Consider the following 20,875-nt stretch of genomic DNA (forward strand, 5'->3'; position numbering starts at 1 on the left):
AGAGAGAGAGAGAGAGAGAGAGAGAGAGAGAGAGAGAGAGAGAGACGCATTGCTTATTCGTCCCCTCAGAATCGACTTCACGGAAAAACCGACCCGAGGCTTGCTGGTGGAGGGTGGAGGGAGGGGGAAGGGGGTAGAGACGGGATTATTGTCCTGAAAACTCGACCTTCATAAAAGAAGAAGAAAAGAAAAGAAGTGACCCTCTACCCACGTAATCCTTCCCTCACTGGCCCGGCAACGCAGTATGGTTCTGTAATTACATCTTGCGCCACCTTTACAATCGGGGAAGTTGGTAATGATTGGGAAAAAAAGTGAATGACGTTATATCATAAAAAAAAGTAATGTTCCTTGTCGTACATAAAAGTTATGAAACATTTTGGAACATGGTAACTGAACTGAGGTGTTATGGTGATGCATGTGAGTGAATGAGTAAAATATGAACCACTACAGTGATTGGTATAATGTGGGGAATTATACATAATGGTGAATACAGTGCAGTGCTTATTGAATGTTTACGGCAGTTTATGTAAAAACATTGAAGCCCTATGGCTCTGTGATGACTGAGAAGAAAACTTTAATTATATAAAAAGTGAAGTAGGAAAATGAATCAAGACACTTAAAGAAGAACCATCGTATATCTGTAGAATATTCTTGTGTGTCGATATTAACCATTTTTAACTCTTAAAAGAAATTTACAAAGCATAAAATCATTTTGTCACTTGATATATACTACTAATATCAATATTCTTCCAATACTTTTTATGATTCAACATTCTGTAATGTTGAAGGAAAATTTTTAATCGCAATGTTTTTTTTTCATTTTATTTATTTATTTTTTTATAGGTCCGGACCTCAAAAAAAAAAGTTAATCTCAATCTTTTTATCTGATTACATGGGATATCTTCCTTACTTTAAAGAAGAACAAATGTACATGTGTAAAATATTCTTTTTAGTTGTTAGGAGTTGTGCGTAGATGATAACCTTATTTCACTTTTCAAAGAAATTAAGACACAAAAAAAAATTGATATATGCGTTTCATATCAATATTCTTCTTCAAATTTTCATGATTTAATCATCTGTAATCTTTGAAGAAAATTTTTAATCGCAAATATTTCTTCTTCTTCTTCTTCTTCTTCTTCTTCTTCTTCTTCTTCTTCTTCTTCTTCTTCTTTTTCTTCTTCTTCTTCTTCTTCTTCTTCTTCCTCTTCTTCTTCTTCTTCTTCTTCTTCTTCTTCTTCTTCTTCTTCTTCTTATTATTATTATTATTATTATTATTATTATTATTATTATTATCATTATTTATTTTTATTTATTTATTCATTTTTTTACAGAACCAGACCTTAATTAAAAAAATAATATTCAATCTCAGAATTTCTATCTGATCATAGTGATATGTTCCTCATTTAAAGAAGACCCATTGTATATGTATAAAATATTTTTTTGAGTTCTTAGGAGAGGTGCATAGATGATAACCATATTTCACATTTAAAAGAAATAAAGACACTACAAAAACACTCTTTATTAATTGATATATACTTTATATATCAACATTTTTCTTTTCATTTTCATGATTTAATCATCAGTAATCTCAATACTTCTGTTTGATAATAGGGATATATTCCTTACTTGGGTTATCCGACAAATCATTGAAACGTTAATTCAGAAACACGATGGCTGATTGAGGACGTTGCATTACCAGAATATCAATTTGGACAAAGGATCTTGTGCACACTGCCATGTTTACCCATCCAGAAATCACTTCAGAGTTGATAGAGCTTAGGAAAATTCTCTCTCTCTCTCTCTCTCTCTCTCTCTCTCTCTCTCTCTCTCTCTCTCTCTCTCTCTCTCTCTCTCTCTCTCTCTCTCTCTCTCTCTCTCTCTCTCCTTTTCTCTCTCTCTCTCTCTCTCTCTCTCTCTCTCTCTCTCTCTCTCTCTCTCTCTCTCTCTCTCTCTCTCTCTCTCTCTCTCTCTCTCCACACACACACACAGCTAACAGTTGTCTCCCGCGCGCCGTATAGGTACAAGGCTTATTCGCATCTTGACTTGCAATTCGGGGGATCTACTTTTGTTTACAGTTAGTGATGTAAGTGGCAGCTGCTGGCAATGGCTGTCAATATATTAAACGCCCACGAGGTCTGCGGGAATTTACCTTTATTGACCATAGTGTGTGTGTGTGTGTGTGTGTGTGTGTGTGTGTGTGTGTGTGTGTGTGTTTGTGTTTATGCAGTAAGATAGTGATCTCGGACACATTTCATGAATATTGTATGCCCGATCAAGAGGTGAACACTGTGTTGGACAACCACGTCTGCATCACCACCCTTGTCACCGCATTAACAATAACCCTCTGGTGAACAGGGGTGGGGGGACTCCTGTTCACCAGAGGGACGTGCCTGAAGCACGCTGAAAGAGGACTGACTGGCCAGGTGGGCGGCTCAGACCTACGTGTACTGGAGCTTGTCAGGGGAAGTTATAAAATGGAAGTAACCCGTAACGCCATCTAGGCTGCCTCACCCCGCCGCTCCAGAAACTCCGTGTGCGATGTGTAGGCAAGACGACAGCTTTTCTAAAAACTTCGGCGTTTTATCTCGACTGCTTTCAGTATGTTGTGGTGGAAACTACTGGAGTTCTCAAGAGTGTTTTAAAAATTCTAGTGATAATTTAGCGAGGATTATGCTCTGTCAGTAGATAAATAACACCCTTGGTACCCTGAGCAGTGAATAATCATCTCTCCGTTAGACCTTAGACGTTAGAAAATTGTCTTACTAGAGTTTACAGTGTTCTAATGATAATTTATCGAGGAGTCTGGCATATTAGTGGGGAAATAACACCCTCGACAGTCTGAGCAGTGAATTATCAACCCTTAGGCCTTTGGAAATTGCCTACTGTAGTTTTCAAAAGTGTTTTCATGATTCTCGCGATAGTTTAACGAGGATTCTGCCTTATCAGTAGGAAAATAACACTCTTGAGAGCTTGGATAATGAATAATTATCCCTTGGGCCTTTGAAAATTGTCCTTATAAGAGTCCAAAGTTTTTAAGAATATGGATCCAGCCTTCATGCCTCACTCCAGGAAGAAACAGAAGGAAGCGTCTATTGGTGCTTCCCTCTGACGGGGAAAGGGACAGAGCTAAGTGAAGCTGTCTCAGGTGTATATATTATAATATTCATGTCAAGTGAAGACGTATTCTCACGGGTATTAAGACGAGGATGTTATGAAGTGTTTTTGTCTTTTTCCCATATTAGCATATCTAATTCGCGTGCCTAGTAGTAGTAGTAGTAGTAGTAGTAGTAGTAGTAGTAGTAGTAGTAGTTGTTGTTGTTGTTGTTGTAATAATACAGTGGTGGTGGTGATAGTAAAAACAGTAGTAATAGTAGTGATAGTGATGATGGTAGTGTAAAGTCATAGAGAGCGGAGTGGTTATGTTAGTCTGTCCACGCCCTTTACATGTTAGCTAAAGGCAGCATTGGCATTCCTGAACCTCCTCTCATCCTTCCTCAGCTTCACTGCCTCTACATGACCTCTTTAAATATCAGATAAGCAAATTATTATTTTTTTTTCTGGATGAAATGATGAGAGTTACACAAGATAACTGTTCGTGAGGGTTGTTTAAAGCGTGCGCGCGCGCGCACACACACACACACACACACACACACACACACACACACACACACACACACACACACACACACACACACACACACACACACATATTAAAGTCATAGTTTGAGGATATACTGTTTACCTTCCCAATAAAAGCTTGACCTTTGTGGTGTGAAGAGGAGAAAGAATGTCAGGAAATACCTCGAACAAATGGCTTGACTCGGTAATTATCTGCTTGGACTGAAAAGAGGAAGTTAACAATCTTTAAAAGATATAATTGGGGATAGGCGGGGGAGTGGATAAGGAATTTCGAATGGATTGTAAGAAAATCTCAACGTTAGTAATAGGAGTAAAGAAAAGCTGTTGTCCGGAAGAAAATGGTAATAAGGATTATTATTGGAGTGTTTTCAGGCCTGTAAATCTGTTCAAGGAAAATGTATACACTCTTACATGTAACAATCGATGAGGCACACGGTAAATTCACTGTTATGGACATATCCTTTCCCCTGCCTCCCCTTCCATGATACCTCTCCACCCTCACTCCTCCAACTTCACCGGATGCTCGTCCATGCTTCGAGCCGTCCTCTACTCCCTCTTCGGCATCGGCTGCAGCAGGGGTGCCAGGATGCTCGGGTAGGTCCATCAAGTGCCGCTGAAGCCAGAGACGCACCACCACTCCGAACATGGGTCCGCCAGCACCGCAGCGAAGCCCGGCGCCTCCGCCCGCAGAGAAGTGTCGCCCTGCCATCATTTTGAGGCTCTGCTCGCCCTGTCAAGCAACTCTGGCTGCTTCCAGTTGCTCCCAACGGGAACTCAAGAAAATACTGCGGAAACCCTCAATGGTCAATACATTCGGCAGACATGTTTCAGGCCGGAAATTATGACTTAGATAATGAAGTAATTTGGGATTTACTAGTTCTTATTGAACATGAATACTGAAAAATATAAATAATTGTAATCCATGTCCAAAAGACACTCTCCTCATCAAGATATGGGGTTAGCGGCATTGGCTTTGTTATGCCAATTCGTCCACAATAATTTATTTTATTTTCTTACCCTAGCCAGCTTAGCGGTATTATTTCGGACGCAACAAAATGTGCAAGCACGACCACGAGGTGCACTGCACGAGATGAGGTTAGATGAAATAGTTTGTGAAGTATAGGACAACAACAAGACTAACTAGCATCCCACGTGCGCACCCCCACCCCTCCCCCCAGGTGAGCGCGCCAGCCAATGAGCGCGTAGCGTTAGCAGGTAGCCATGGCAACGACCCCCCTCATCTCCCAGCGTCCCTCCCCTCCCCTTGGCCGTCAACCCCCTCCCCCGCTGGTGAGTCGACTTGGCTACAGTACAGTGTTCAACATGTACGCTAAGGGGAAGGGCTCATCGGTGCCCTCCGATGCGCAAGCCAGGGAAAAGTAAGTGAAACTTGAACAACGGAGAGGATTGAAGCCTTCTATTAGTGCTCAGTATGAAAGTGTTGATGGTGAATAACTTAGCAGGGAAAGATTGACGTGAATCATGTGATCTGCGACAGATAAACACAAGGGTTGGTGATCTAGCTGGATGAGTGATAGTAGCTGTTCCAGCTAGCGGTCGGCCTCCCCTCAAAGTGGTGTATTCTCTATTTTTCCATTGTATTATCCCTGCCGAGCCTCTGTTGCACCCTGAAGTGAACCCCAGGGAACACATGATGGAATAAATGTGTGGAGTGAGCGACCGCGTGGCTTGCTATGTCGAGGGGGTGGCTGTGGTGAGGGGGACGCTCGCCGCTCCTCTTTTGGCGGGAGGCTTAAATACCAACAACAAAGCGTACACCAATTACCGGAAGGCTGAGTTCGTGAGACTGCTACTGAGTGCAATAATATAAGCAAGTAAATTTAGGTTCATGCTGCCTCCCTCAGACTCCCCGGCAGAGTGGTGTGTGTGGCTGCACGTGGATATAAATATGGTGGAGGTGGGGGCCGTGGCACCTATTAGGAAATTGTATTGTTCTGTATTTAATTACCCCGCGGTTCTGAGTGTTCTTGTATGATTTGTGGCTTAGCTTGCTGGCTTTAAAGGTCGTTGAGTGCTGGACAAGTTGTTAAATGGTCGTGTATAGCACTGTCTGGTTATAATTGGCATTGAATGATCCATGTCAAGCTGTAAAGACAGTAACACTGAAGATGGGAGAGTGTATAAATAATAGTAGACCGGTTTCAATGTGAGTGTATTATGCTCAGCCAAGAGTCTAATGGTTGTTCGTTTTCTGTGTTTCAGTGTTAGTGTGTTGTGCTCAGCTTACAATCTAATGGTGGTTCGTTTTCTGTATTTCAGATTGGCGTTATATGTGTACGAATATCTTCTACACGTTGGTGCCCAAAAAGCAGCACAGACCTTTCTCTCTGAAGTAAGTACTTGTTATGCTGTTGCTTTCGAGTCTGGTGGGTCAGCGGGGGTGGCCGGCTTGACTTGAGGCACCGAAATTATTGTTTTTGGTGGTTTGGCATTACTATTAATGTGCCAGATTTATCTTAATTATCTGTTAATTTGTTATCCTGAGAATTGAATATGTGAAAATTGACGTCAAATCGATCGGAAATACTAACAAGTCGAAAGCCAGCCCGCTAGGCCGACAAGCCTCCTATCTCGCCATCTGTGCCTTATTCCAGCCACAGGTCGTTTACTTGGATTACAGCAAGTCATAAGAAGAAACTGTCCAGAAAAGACAAGTGTTGGTGTGTGCACCCAACCAGGGTTCCATTAAGTGCTGAAAAACATGAATCTTTCATAGTGATAATAGTGATGAAATCTTAAGAAAGCTCATGTGCAACAGTAAAGTGAAGTCAGCGACTACTATTGTGAGTGCAGTGATAAGTGTAACACAACTGGTGCTTGCTGTTTGCAGTGACGAAAAAAATAAATAAATGACGGCTGTGTACGTACATAGTGGCGACAAGAAGACTACATTATGACCTAAAGTGTTAAATGGCCACTGAGTACAATTGATGTTAAGCAGCAGTTGGGTCGTATAGCCAAGTTACTGTCCCACACAGGCTGCTGGTGTTGGTGAAGGAATCCGTGGCCGCCATAGACTCATGCCTTTGGAGTCAGTGTTGTGATGCCGTATGTAGCTACTACTCAGTGATGATGATCGATGTATATGTTTAGAGGGCTGTTTGTACAGTGTGAGAAGCCTCCGTCACGTTCCCTCTGTGCAGTCACCGTGACGGGAAAACTTCCGTGGGAAACATACCAAGAGAAGTGTGTTGACGTGAGCTCAAGTGTCAGTGTGGTGGTCACCTGGCCTCACCCGGCCTGGCCTTGCCTCTGCTCCTGCTCTAACCATGCTACCTTCCCTCTCCTGTGGCAGTGTGTCTGAATGTTACTCATTTCAGCATTTGGTGAATGTATATATGACTGGGGAATGGAATATTCATGCGCTGGAGTATCGGCGGAGGTGGTGGTGGCGGCGGTGGCGGTGGTTGTCTGCCGTGCCGAAGTAGATGATGATCTTGGCGGCGTTGCCACCCACTCTGCCTGAGCATCGCGGCGTTGCCGTCCATTTGATGACATCGTATAACATGGTTATATATATATATATATATATATATATATATATATATATATATATATATATATATATATATATATATATATATATATATATATATAATGGGCGCTCATATGTAGTGTTGAATAGTTATAGTTAACCAACATACATATAAAACATTTATAGTTACATGAGAGCAGGTAGAGTAGAACAGGTCGTATTGATGTTTGTTAGCACAAGTGTCCATATTAAACATACTTGACCCTTTTTAGCCCCTAAAGGTTGTCCCGTGTTCCTAATATCTCTTTCGTGATGAATCAACTGGTTGGCGACGCGGTAGTTAGGTGGGCGCCGGGCTGGGTAGCTGCTGCAGTGTCGCTCTAACGGGACTCGTTCTCTGTTCTTCATACAATTCCGAAATTAGCACATTGTTTGGTTTTTCTGTGCTGCACACTGCAGCATGATGCCCTGTCGAGCATAGTGCTTCGGGTTTAGGGAAAAAAAGTGGGGGGAGAAAAATCGCCGGTTACGCAGGGGTACATTCTTCAAATATTTTTTTATTTCCCGAATTGGTGCAGAACTGGCAAGGTTTATCATTTGCCCTTTCCTGTATGTACTGCGCATGGCGGCCGGACCCCTCAGACGGACTCATTTATCGACTTACTGTAGGTGATATTCTTGGTGAATATCAATTGTTCATGTAAGCGTTTGGGTTAGGAGCCGTGGAGCTAAGAAGAATGTTGTAGTTTATGTGTAACGTCTGCCGTCCCCCACTCCACGCCCCGCTCTCGTCCCAAGCTCCTGTGTGCCTCCGACCCCGCTACACAGACTCTCCCGTTTCTCAGGCTTCCACACACTCCAAACCTCCTCACATATCCTCTCAACAGGAAGGGAATAGTGTGCCTCCCGTTGCTTTTGAGCAGTATTCCAGATAACACGAATGTAGAAAATCCGCGAAAACAATCCGATGGGAAATGTACATCATTAGCTTGACTGGGAATTTAATTTGGCGGGAGAAATTATTTTACGGGGGTAAATATTAACATTGGCTTGGATTACCTGAAATGCTTATTATTACAAGTACATATTTTTAATGCTGATAAAAATAAGCTTTATAAAGATGATAACACGGAATATATCTTCCAGGAAACCGAGAAACTCGTGTTTATTGCATATTCCGCGATCGCTAACTTTAGTTCCGCGTGGCGTAGCGAGCTGCAGTGCACAAGAAAGGTGTGTGGCTGCCGGGAGACTGGCTGGGGAGGAGACCTAATGTTTTCTCTCCGCGTTGGGATATGACGTTTGAAAGATTCGAAATTATTTAGTCGAATAATATTTGCTTGTTTGATTAATCGTCGACTGAATGATTAAGCCAGAATTATTGTAATGTGGTATAGCAGAAACCTCTCTTTGGTGAGCAAAGACAATTTCGCTTATTTTAGACACACCAATCTCGAGTGTGAATGAAGTGGAACAAGCAAACAAAAGGCAGAATTGACCCCGACTATTTAGTGATAATATTTATAGAATAATCAGGATAGTGGCGGTGGAGATGGACGTCCTCTGGCACAACTTAAGCCGCTATATACAGTGGACTAACCACTCGCTTTGCCGTATTCAGCCCCATTCATAGCCATAGTGACTTAAATGAAACAACTAGATTAAACTGGAAGCACAAATTAACGTCGGTGAAGTCGGGGGAGCGGTTCTTTCTTTTTTTTTATTTGTTATTTATTTATTTTTTTGTGTGTGTGGTAGACAGCTTAGTGCTCTACGGTTTGCAACACATTTAGCAAATCTGAGTGTTGCACCGGTCAATATTTTGAAGCTGGTGGAGAGCGGTGGATCTGGAGGGCTGGCTGGCCGGCTGTGTTTGAGGGACCAACACGAGGCTGACCACTCACGCCACCACCACTGCCGCCGCCACCATGCGCACTCCTCCCGGCCGCCCTTTCTTGCTTACTCGGTGAAATATTCATCGAGAATAAGCCACCAACCAAGCTGGTCCACTATACAACCGCTTCGCCGATTTTCATTGTCGATGCGTAGCTGCTATCGACCCGCCAAGCCCCGTATCTGCCGTGCCGCTTGTTTTAGAGTAGGTTAGATTCCCCCCTCCACCCTACCCCCCCCCTCTTTCCTCCCTTTCGCCTCTCACCCCCCTCCTGGTTTATGGGATGGTAGCCTGCCTTTCGTGGGCTGGTGGGGAGAGGAGGGGTGGAGAGGAAGGGAGAGACTGCTTTTGACCGTAGGATGTGTTCGCCTTCGGGGAGGCTGTGAAAGCGTTGCCACAGCAGCCTGTGAATGGCTACACGACTTGTTTGACATCCTGTTATAACATGCGTGTTTAGTCATACCCGAAAGTGAAGCAGAATACTTTTCAAGTATCCTTAGCGCTTTTCAATACTATTGACAGATGAACTTGGGAGAATTCGTTCTATAGTTGCCATTTTTCTCAATACTTACAATATTATTTCGTGCTAGGCAGTGAACACTCAATTTGATTATTTGATTCTAGGGCTTCATTGTAGTTAGTGTAAGCGAGGGAAATAAAAAAGTCGATCGCAGATATGAGTATGTATTGACGTGCAGAGTTGGACGGGGAAGGCAGAGGGACTCCATTGTTGAAGCGGATGAATAAATCTTCCTTTAGTAGTGAATTATCTGGAACGTTGTCTGTAGTTAATTTACGTTCCCGGACTTAACTTCTTTCTCCTTGACTTAAGAACCAATGTCTTCATGCCGCGGTAGAGAAATTCACGGATGATGTCAAGAACTGCATATCCACAAACGTGCCGTATTCAGTGTTCGGGATGGAAATACACTTCGACCAAACAACATGGGTAGGTGAAGCACCGGTCACATCTTGGGGGGAGCTGCAAGGCATGTTGAGCATGACTAAAGAATCTTGTATTAATTAAATTAGAAGTCGTCTAGTACTATATAGCAAATCTGACAAATGTAACACACCGAGGAATTATTTTATCAGAATCTAGCAACGATTTATTGATTATAGCCAGCAGTTTATTGTGTTTAACAGCGCATGAAGGAGGGGCTTGCGTGTTGTGGGTGGTATGCGTGCATGTATATAAGAAGCTGAAGTTCTGTCAGAACTGTAACATAATTCGTCTTTGTTGGAGCGTTGCTCGCCGACTATAGGATGAGGCGGTGTGATTGCCATATGAGAAGTGTGTTTGTGTGTGTGTGAGGAAGTGTAGTACGAACACGCACGGTCAATACAGGTGGAAACTATTGTTCCTTAGTATACAAAATTACTACAAAAGTTTACATTATATAAACAAACAGTTGTAGCATGTTTTTCTCCTTGCCTAGGCGCGGGTAGAGGGTGTTACAAGTGCACCGCAGAAATCTGGATGCCAAGTCTTTGGGTTGATGGTTTTTGTCTGTAGTATGACGAGTTAGGATGTCTTAGTCCCGAGGGTTTCGTACTCATATTGATTATGTCGAGAAGGGGGGTGGAAGGTGAAAGGGGTGTCGAATTGCCTCCCACCTGGCGGGCGAACCCTCAGGCACATACCCAGCCACTCCTGCTCCAGGGTACAAAGGAATATATATATATATATATATATATATATATATATATATATATATATATATATATATATATATATATATATATATATATATATATATATATAATACACACACACAGCCGAGCTGTTGGTTTCAATGTGTATATACAAGTAAAGCCTCGCGCGACATTAAAGCTGGAACGAGCGCCAGTGTCCGGGGAGGGAGGGGATGTTGTCCCGGCAGGCCAGATAAGCTGGTATTAGCGTCATCAAGTATGGTCACTTGTAATCAGCAGGTCCCCCTTAACTCCCACCAGCGATGACAGCCGTAATTAAATGGTTTATCAGTGTACTTCGCGCTTGGGATTTCGTAGTTTTATTTTTCTACCAGAGCTCATTCATTAGTGCGTGGGTTTCTCCGTAGTGAAGGAGGCGGAGGAGGAGGAGGGCGGTGGCAGCGTGTGCGTGGCGGCGGGAGGCGGTGTGAGGTGTACAGTACCTAGCCAGCGGGTAGTGTGGCTGGTAGCCGGTGGCGGCGCTGCTGTAGGCATGGCCCGGCCAACTCTCCGGATTCACCTCGCATAACTGAAAATCCATCGTGATATCCTTGATTCTGGGGCAGTTTGTTGTGTTCACATCTTGTCATTATGCTGGTTACCATAATTTGGCAAATGTTACTGTAAATGTGCATAATATCTTCAAAAGGCTGTATTTGGATGTCATGTAATGGGGTTGAACATTTGTGAAGCGGAGGGGAGACTGCAGGGAGGACGGAGAGGGGAGCTTGGGAGTGTGAGTGAGGCTGAACGTCTCTCCCGGAGTCAGTGGGGTCAAACGGGGTCATCTGAGCAGTCAGGGAAGCCTAGGGAGGCGTGGTGCGGCCGTCAAAGACATCGATGCTTTCTTGAGTCACGTCAGGGATGGCAGTGGTTGGGAACATGAGCTTTGTGATCGCGGCCAGTGATAGAGGACACGTGTGTCAGGACGCGCACTCTCGTTGTTGACGCCGTCCGCCCGAGCAAAGGAGCGCAGGAATAGATCAGAGAGAGAGAGAGAGAGAGAGAGAGAGAGAGAGAGAGAGAGAGAGAGAGAGAGAGAGAGAATGTTTCCAGTAGGTAATTCTTCATCTGAAGGTTGAATAGCTAAACAAGTAAGTAAGTATACCTTCAAAGCCATCTTGTCATTCTGAGGAGCTCGATAGTTAAGCGATAACACTTCTCCCTCCTTTCCTACTTACCGTCCTCCTCCTCCTCAATTTATTTGTTCTCACACACTCGCAGTAAACATCGGTTGAGTAGCGTGCTTAAGCACATAATCTTGTTAGAAGCAAACATGTATATTATTACCTTTTATTTTGTTGTTTTCGTATCTTACCTTCTTCCTTCTCCACTTTCCTTTAACTGCTATCTACTACGTGCTCTTCGCCTTCCTCCCTCTCCTACTCCAGCGTGACGTACAGTCCTGAGGTTGATGCTTGATTCCCTCTCATCTTTATCCGAATTATTGATTGCGAGGTACAGTTGTGTATGGTAACAATGCTGGAAGGCACCTCTGCAGGCGTAGCGGCACCGTTTGTGGCCGCGCCGTTCCCCTCACGGTGACCGTGGCTGTCACCGCTACCCGTTAAGCTGACACACTACCGTGCAGGGAAACCTCTCGGACTGATGTAGGAGTGCTGCTTGCTTTCTTGATTGTTTGATACCTATACTAATTTAATCGAATTTAATTAAACTGATTGTAAAGTTCTTACAAATTTCAGTGTTGGTGCAGTAAACGTCTAATGATTATTCTAATCCTCAGTAACTCAATCAGCCACAATATATTGTTTAGCTCATTACTTAAGAGTAAAGACGCTTCCAGAGGCACTAGCCCCCCATCCCCCTCCCAGCTCAAACCAGCTCCCGGCACGACCAGTTACCGAGGTGTGGACGAAGATCAGGAGAGGAAAAAAGAAAAAAAAAAAAAAAGCTTGAACACTATGGTTTTGTTCCTATGCGAACCGCAGCGAAGGTCCATTGTGTGGCGGCAACACGAATCGATTGCTCTAAATGAAATCCGACATCATTGGCTTGTCTCACGAGAGCTGATAGTTGTGCATGGTGGTGGGCGAGGACAACTCCACATACTGCACATGTACACGTTATCATTAATGTTGTTAAACCCAAGGTCAGGTTAAACTGGCCTTGGTTGGGTTCTTGTTGGGCGCTCGTTAGCAGAGAGGCACATGGAGAGAGGAGAATGGTGGAGGGACGTGCTGCAAAGATGGATGGTGGTGGTTTGTGCTGCGAGGACTGGTGCTGGCCTTGTGCCGTCGAGAATAAGCTTAGTTAACTTTCCTTTTTACATAATTTTTATTATAATAATTCCCAGCTTTTCTACAATGATCTCATAAAACAGTTCTGTAGACAAGGGAAGCCAAAATAAACCTCTTATTTAACTTTTTTTTTTTCGGTTTGAACTTGCATATTTTTCTCCACGATCTGAATGTTAAGAAAGGACGACCATAGCAATAGAAAGGTTAAAATAAGGGAACCGGACATAGCTAGGCTGCACGGTCATCAAAGGACAGTAACCAAGCCTGTAAGCATCGCCCTTGAGCATCATTGCATTGTTTCCTCATTCTTAAGATTTTGTCACTGTGCTTCCTGGAGTAATACCGGTAATATTTCACAATTTTCTCGTGTTTGTTTATTCATTTATTTATTTATTTATTTAGTTATTTATTTATTTGTTTGTTAGGTGCGATATTTTCCTTAGGGTATGTTGAAAGCATTGACGTGATTTAAATGGACTGTGTGTGTGTGTGTGTGTGTGTGTGTGTGTGTGTGTGTGTGTGTGTGTGTGTGTGTGTGTGTGTGTTGGTGTTTTTATTCTTAGTTCTGTACTACACTTTAGACACATCCTATAATTAAACTGCACGGTGTGTCGATACTTATCTCATAATTTAACACACTTAAAATGAATTAGTCGTACTCTTCGTGTCGTTTCAAGTGCTTTCTGCCTACTTCATCTATGATAGTATCCTTTAATCTGTATATTTTGGTTTTCCATTACTTGCTTCATTGATTTACCTCCCTAGCATCGTTAGTGTGTGCTTGCTTGCTTGTGTGTGTGTGTGTGTGTGTGTGTGTGTGTGTGTGTGTGTGTGTGTGTGTGTGTGTGTGTGTGTGTGTGTGTGTGTGTGTGTGCGCGTGCGTGCGTGTGAATTTAAAGTCTTTTACAATGATCTGATTTACAGTGCACGATCTAGTCTTACTCATATACCTAGTGATGATGATGATGCTTGCTTGCTTGTGTGTGTGTGTGTGTTTGTGTGTGAAGTAAGGAAAACGTAGTGGTGTTATTAAGTCTTTGTTGTGGCGTTTTGCGGAGGCAGTCAAGGAAGAGGAGGTGGTAGAAGAGGAGGGGGGAAGGGGTTTATGGCACAGACGATTGTTGGTTCTTTTGTCTTGCCGCGACCACAATGACAAAGACGACGGCAAAAAAATAGATGATTTATTGATTAACTGTCAGCGAGGGTGGGTTGTGTTGCAAGCACCGTTGTGACTTGGCGGTCGTGAGTCGAGGAAAGCTGTTCTTCATCGACCTTATCACTGAGAGAGAGAGAGAGAGAGAGAGAGAGAGAGAGAGAGAGAGAGAGAGAGAGAGAGAGAGAGAGATGATGATGATGATGATATAAGTATTATTGTGTGGCTCTTTTCAAGTAACTCCACTTTCTAGAGAGAGAGAGAGAGAGAGAGAGAGAGAGAGAGAGAGAGAGAGAGAGAGAGAGAGAGAGAGAGAGAGAGAGAATTATTAGTATTATAGTTTCTTATATCACCATTAAAAAAAATAGTTGATACTACTACTACTACTACTACTACTATTACTACTACTACTACTACTACTACTACTACTACTATCATCACCACCACCACCACTATCACATACTCGTAACTTTATACCTAAGTCGTCATCACTACTATCATCATCATCATCTTGTTTGTTAATCGCACTTCAATAGCAGTGCAGCCAACAGAACAGTAACATGGTCGGTCTGCGGTCCACTTACGACCGTTCACGCTCAGGTAGCACAAGCACAGGTAATCATGCACCGTAAGCAGAAACCTGGATCGATTCCGCGGTACATGCAGTGGTCCGTATTCAGAAACGCTCTGTTTTCTCACCAGGACTATTTTCAGAGGCCACAGAGATGATTAGACGGGTTATCACGAGTGTTTCTCCTATTAATGATATAGGAATCTTGCTAATTTATCTCTAGAACCTTAAAAAAAGCATCCTTAAAAACCCGTGTAGCTTGAACAACTAGTAGAGCCTTTTGAAAGTAGTGGTGGTATGAGCAGAAGTGTTTCAGAATATGGTATTGTATAAACTCCATTCGTATGTTAGTTACAAAAAAAGCTATTATAAGAAAATCTCTTGGAAAAATGGCTTTGCTTTTGCGCTCGTGGGGGGTTTCAAGCAAGGTATCCTTTGGAGGGACTGGGAAGTTGTGTTGGTGGTTGGAGGATTTGTGGGTCGGGGTGGAGTAGTGGGGGGTGGGGAGTCTTACCGCCGCCGGGTCTCTCTGCTTCTGTGGTTACCTCCGGTGTGCGGCGTGAAAGCTTCAGGTTCCAGTGATCATGATTGGACTGTTTCACCTCGTCCACCAGACACTCGGGGCATGGCGAGAGAGAGAGAGAGAGAGAGAGAGAGAGAGAGAGAGAGAGAGAGAGAGAGAGAGAGAGAGAGAGAGAGAGCATCACAGGATATGATGTAGTCATTGTTATATTTATGATTATGTCCAGTCAGGTATATTATTATTTTTTTAGTCTTTGACCTCTGATTTTTCCTACTACTGCTACTACTACTACTACTACTACTACTACTACTACTACTACTACTACTACTACATATACTTACCTTATCGATCCGTCATTTCAGCAATCGATTGAGCAGTAGTTGGTGCAAGAGAGGTATCGAGGCTTGTGGGTGGCTAGGTGGGTGGGGTGAGGGGGCGGCGTGGGCGGTGACCTGTATGGATTAGCGTCACGTCCCGTGGCCTGTTGTTGTGGGCTGAGCGGGAAAAGTCCGGGGGAGAGAGAGAGAGAGAGAGAGAGAGAGAGAGAGAGAGAGAGAGAGAGAGAGAGAGAGAGAGAGAGCTGACGGAAGGTGTTCTGTTCCAAAAATACTGAAATGAGGACACGGGCTTTATTAAATGTTGTGCTGACTTGCTTTCATATACGCAGGTGGTCACAAAAAAAGCAGGGATTTTATGAGTGTTTTGCTCACGAGGGCATGGCAAGCTATAAACGTCTTGTCAGCTTTCTGCCGGGTGTTTGTGTTGCCCCGCGCAGTGAAGCACGCTTGATCGCTGCGGCCCGGGAGAGGAGAGGCGTGAGTAGTGAATCAGGTGTGGGTGTTCCGGGTGCCAGGCGCGTGCGTGCCCGAGACGAGTGTCCTTGGGGAGTGTCGCAAGTAGTGGACCTTGGTGGGGTGGGAAAAACTCCTTGATCTAATCTTCGTCACTCTTGATGTCAGGGAGATTAGATAAGAGTGAGAGGTGTTCGCTCGCCATCAGAACATGTCACCTGGCGGCCCTATTCCACTCAGCGCCAAGGGGAAACGCGTTCTCAGGCTGGATTTGCATATTAACATGCTAATGGGCTTTATTGTATTTGTACTTTTATTTCACCCTCGTCTTTTCTGTGCGTAAGAATTGTCTTTTCGTTAGATATTCCACACACTGCCGTGGTGACTCATTGGAGGGACGGGCGTGATTATTACACGATTGTATGTGAAAGATTAGCGAAGCACCGCACATCAGCAGATCAGCAGGGATGTCGGGGCATCCTTGCGTCCGGGGCATGTAACCAGCACCGGGAAAGGCTTACGTGGACCATGACCTTGTCTTCCCGCGGGATGATATAGAACCCACCTTTAGGATCTCTATATCTTCTGCAATTCCTGTAGATAGGAGACCTGCCTGAGACGTATATGATAATTTAAATACATCTAGGAAGAGGAATACAGATTAATTAGTTATAATACTCTTACAAACAGGGAGGTGAGGGCAGGGTTGCCGACTCGTCATTATTCCGCGCGTGGCCGCGGAGGCTCGGTGGCTCCGGGTGGGATCGTCTGGGTAAACACCCGCCCACCGCCCGCCCTCCGCCTCGCCTAACATTTTTGTGGAGCCGCCGGCACCGTGAAGGAAGATCCCGTGATAGCTGGGCTGAGGAGGCCGCCGCCCCGACACTGTGTAATCAAGTGCATTATGCTGGAGTGTAATAATGTATGTCTGGCTGTGGAGGCGGGGCGGCTTGGCCTGGATGGGCTTTACATCTGCGCCAGGAATTGTGTAGTGTCAGACTTGCCGGGGAGAAAAAAAATCATTACCTTTGAATTGAATACGAGATTATTACGTTTACTAATTAAGGCATGAAATAAGCTCCACCGCAAGAAAATGGTTTGTTAACTTTGGTCGAAATGATGCTGCTCTCATGCCAAGCGGCTGATGGCGGCGGGCTGGGGACGGGGGTGGGCGAGTGGAGGGAGGCTGTTGGTCTCTCTTCAATGGGACGAGGGTGGTGGTAGTGGTGGTGGCGGTGGTAGTGGTGGTGACCGCGGGAGTGATGGTCGACTCAGCATCACGGCTGAAGCGGAAACGGAAGCAGTATTGAACATCCGGTAGAGTTTTAAGTCCCTAAACGGAAGTATAGATCTTATCGTGGCTGGCTGTGTGCGACTGTGGTTAGAAGCTGTGTGTGTGTGTGTGTGTGTGTGTGTGTAGGGGTGGTGGCGGTGGCGGTGACTGGAGGCTGTCACTTTACCTGTGTATTGGAGATCATCGCTGGTAGTGATGACCGGGAATTGGGAAGTGTGGTCGGCTGTGGTCGTCGCTAAGTAGGAGGCTTCGTTCCTCGTCATGTTATTTTTTTGGTAAAAGTGGAGTGGAGGGTCTCGGTGAAAGCTGATTACATGTGTTGATGCAGTCATGTGTGTATCACCGAGTATCTCTCTCTCTCTCTCTCTCTCTCTCTCTCTCTCTCTCTCTCTCTCTCTCTCTCTCTCTCTCTCTCTCTCTCTCTCTCTCTCTCTCTCTCTCTCTCTCTCTCTCCCTGAAATATTAGTTCTTAGATCCATATTTCAAAACATCGACATTTTATCTCGTCATATTTTGTTTCTTATAATAAACTAGTTGAAGTTATAGAGATCTGTTTCCAGGGACGTTTTTTTTTTTCAGCCATCGTTTAATAAGTATTCTGCATCGTCAGTGAGAAAACTACCTGAGAACTCTAGTAACACCTGGCCTTTGAAAATAGTTATCATGGTTCCCAAAAGTTTTTCAAAATACGGATCTTGCATCGCTGTCACTAGTCTGCTAATTCTCAGTGTTTATCGGTCACCACGAGTTCTTTTGGAGTTGGCTACGATGGAATGCGATGTGTGTCAATAAACTCACCTCTGCTTTGATAACCTTTCCGCTTATCAAATGCTACTGACGAAGGAGACATAACATTTAGATTAGCTCCACACACATATACAGCTTCCCCCCTCCCCCCAGACACACACACACACACACACACACACACACACACACACACACACACACACACACACACACACACACACACACACACACACACACACACACACACATCATATCTTGCACAGCTATACGTAAATGTCAACGCCCCACAAGACAAGGACCTCAAGAACATCCTTGCCGTACAGTGACCAATCAACAAGCCAGCCAGCCAGTCAGCCTCGCCTCGCCTGCCTCGCTTTGTTTACCGGCATCCACCGGTACGCACTGCCTGGCAACTCTTTACGTGCGTGACTCGGCGAGGCGCGGCGGTACAGTCTGACAGGAATCGCCGTCGGACTGAACTAAGGGGACTACAGGCTCTAATTTTAGGGTCAAGTGACGGGTTGTTTATTAGGGTATAAATTCATAGGGTGTAGTGTGTTCTTTACTCTGGTTTTGGTGTCGTGTTTCCAGAGTAGTAAAGGAGGTGGAGAGGAAGGGGGAGTGAGGTCTGGCAGGGGGCGTTTGGTTGGTGGGTAGGTGCTGCTTTGACTCTTTCATTGCGATGTGCAACAATTCACAGCACCAAAGGCCACAGTGCAAGAAATTAGTAAGAACCTGAAAGAAAAAAGGAGCTCAAACTACTTTTCGTTATGTAGTCTTAACCCATACAAGATCTATATAAACACCTACAAGAAAGAAGAGAGGAATTAAAAACAATCTTATAGCATGTAGCCTATATATTGTTTAGAAATGGCTGTAGAATAAAAATGTCTCTAGATGGTTCGTAATTGAGTGAAGGTGTGCCGAGTAGTAATCAAAAGGATTAAGGGTGTGTGTGTGTGTGTGTGTGTGTGTGTGTGTGTGTGTGTGTGTTTGGTAATATGACAGTGGATGAATGTGAGGGGTGGCGCTTGCAAGTTACGAGTATGCTTGCTACGTGGATGTACTTTCTCCTCGCAGTAGCGAATGTATGGTGAAATGGACAAGCAGTTAGGAGTTGCTGTTTTATGGATTTTTATTTTTCTGCGATTTCCCCTTGGATTAAAACTATAGCTGGGAGTAACGATGGTAATGATGTTATAACGCTAATCCCAATAATAATAACAAAAATAATAATAATAATAATAATAATAATGGTAATGACCTAATCTAAATACTGAGTGACGTTATTAATCGCTCATTATTTGTCAATTGAATACATAACAACAATGACATTTGCCGCTGCCGTCATAATAATAATAATAATAATAATAATAATAATAATAATAATAATACACACAACGCAGTATTGATCAAACAAACAAAGGCTACATCATCATGAGGAGGAGGGACAACGAGAGAGGGGAACAGGGGTGAAGGTAGTGATGGTGGCGGTGGCGTCGACGTTAGGTAGTAGGGTCCTCCTCACGCCTTGTTGACACTAGAGGGAGCGCCTGTCCACCTGAAATATGGCCGCCCCTGCTGACCCGGCAATTACACCCTTTACACATGTGCTGACGTCAATCACGCCGCTGTGCAAGGCTGTTATTGTGAAAAATTACTCCTTGGGTTTTGTGGCCTCGCGTGGTTTACTGACGATAGCGATGGTGGTGGTGGTGGTCTCCGTAGCGTTAGGTGTCACTTGTGCTTCTGTGCCTTGGTATCCCCGTGCTAGTGAGAGCCGGGCGCCGTGTTGACTTGCCGTGTGTGGGGCTCTGATGGAGGGTTGGTCGGAGGGGCGTGATTGTGGTGGTGGTGGTGGTGGTGGTGGTGGAGAGAGGGATGGTGCGGTGGAGGATGTTATGTGTTATGTCCTGTAGTAGTAAATAGGTGATAATCATGGTAATTTTAATGTATTATTATCATTATTATTATTATTATTATTATTATTATTATTATTATTATTATTATTATTATTATTATATTATTGTTGTTGTTCATACCTATAAGCTATCTCTGATTGTTTATTCAACATCAAGCGCTTACACACACACACACACACACACACACACACACACACACACACACACACACACACACACACACACACACACACACACACACATCTGATACAAGGAACAAATCAGGGAGGCACTCAGCGGCGCCAAGGTCGGGGTGTTGGATGCCTCGGTGCCTGCCTGGCTGGTGCGGGGCTCGTCCTCACTCCGGCCTCGGCATCTCACAGGATAAATATATACATGGGAGCGGATGTGAACGATAGCAGGATAGTTTGGGTATTCCACCCTCCTTCCCTCTCTCCAACCTGCACGCTTAGCAAGGACAGCTGATGGGATTCTCTATTCTTTGGGGGTAATGTTGATTGTGTGTGTGTGTGTGTGTGTGTGTGTGTTCTATTTTGTTTGTAATTTGTAGCCTTTAAATTTACTTGTATATCTATTGTGTGTGTATGTGTGTGTGTGTGTGTGTGTGTGTGTGTGTGTGTGTGTGTGTGTGTGTGTGATAATGATAATAGCATTAGTAAAGATAATGTATAATTTCTGCGTCGAAATCTTTATGCAATTAAAATGGAATGTAGTAACTAAGCTAGTATTAACGTGATGTGAAGTGTAATATCGTGAACTAAACTTGTATATGCCGAACTGTTTACACGGTGTTTATGGCGCGCGTAAGTGTGTGTGTGTGTGTGTGTGTGTGTGTGTGTGTGTGTGTGTGTGTGTGTGTGTGTATAATAGATGTACTTACACCATTACTCTG

At 44.1% G+C, this 20,875-nt stretch overlaps 1 protein-coding gene across 1 annotated transcript in view; it reads left to right on the top strand.

Moving 5' to 3' along the window:
- Positions 1 to 4,939: 4,939 nt before the first annotated feature.
- The window catches only part of LOC135101395 (single-stranded DNA-binding protein 3-like), a 200,752-nt gene continuing 184,816 nt past the window's right edge, over positions 4,940 to 20,875 (top strand). Inside the window, 2 exon segments of the mRNA XM_064005322.1 lie at positions 4,940 to 5,018; positions 5,920 to 5,992. Coding sequence (XP_063861392.1) covers positions 4,963 to 5,018; positions 5,920 to 5,992 — 129 coding nt within the window. The 5' untranslated portion in view covers positions 4,940 to 4,962.

This window comes from Scylla paramamosain, chromosome 6 (assembly GCF_035594125.1).
Source record: "Scylla paramamosain isolate STU-SP2022 chromosome 6, ASM3559412v1, whole genome shotgun sequence".
Taxonomy (NCBI): Eukaryota; Metazoa; Arthropoda; class Malacostraca; order Decapoda; family Portunidae; genus Scylla; species Scylla paramamosain.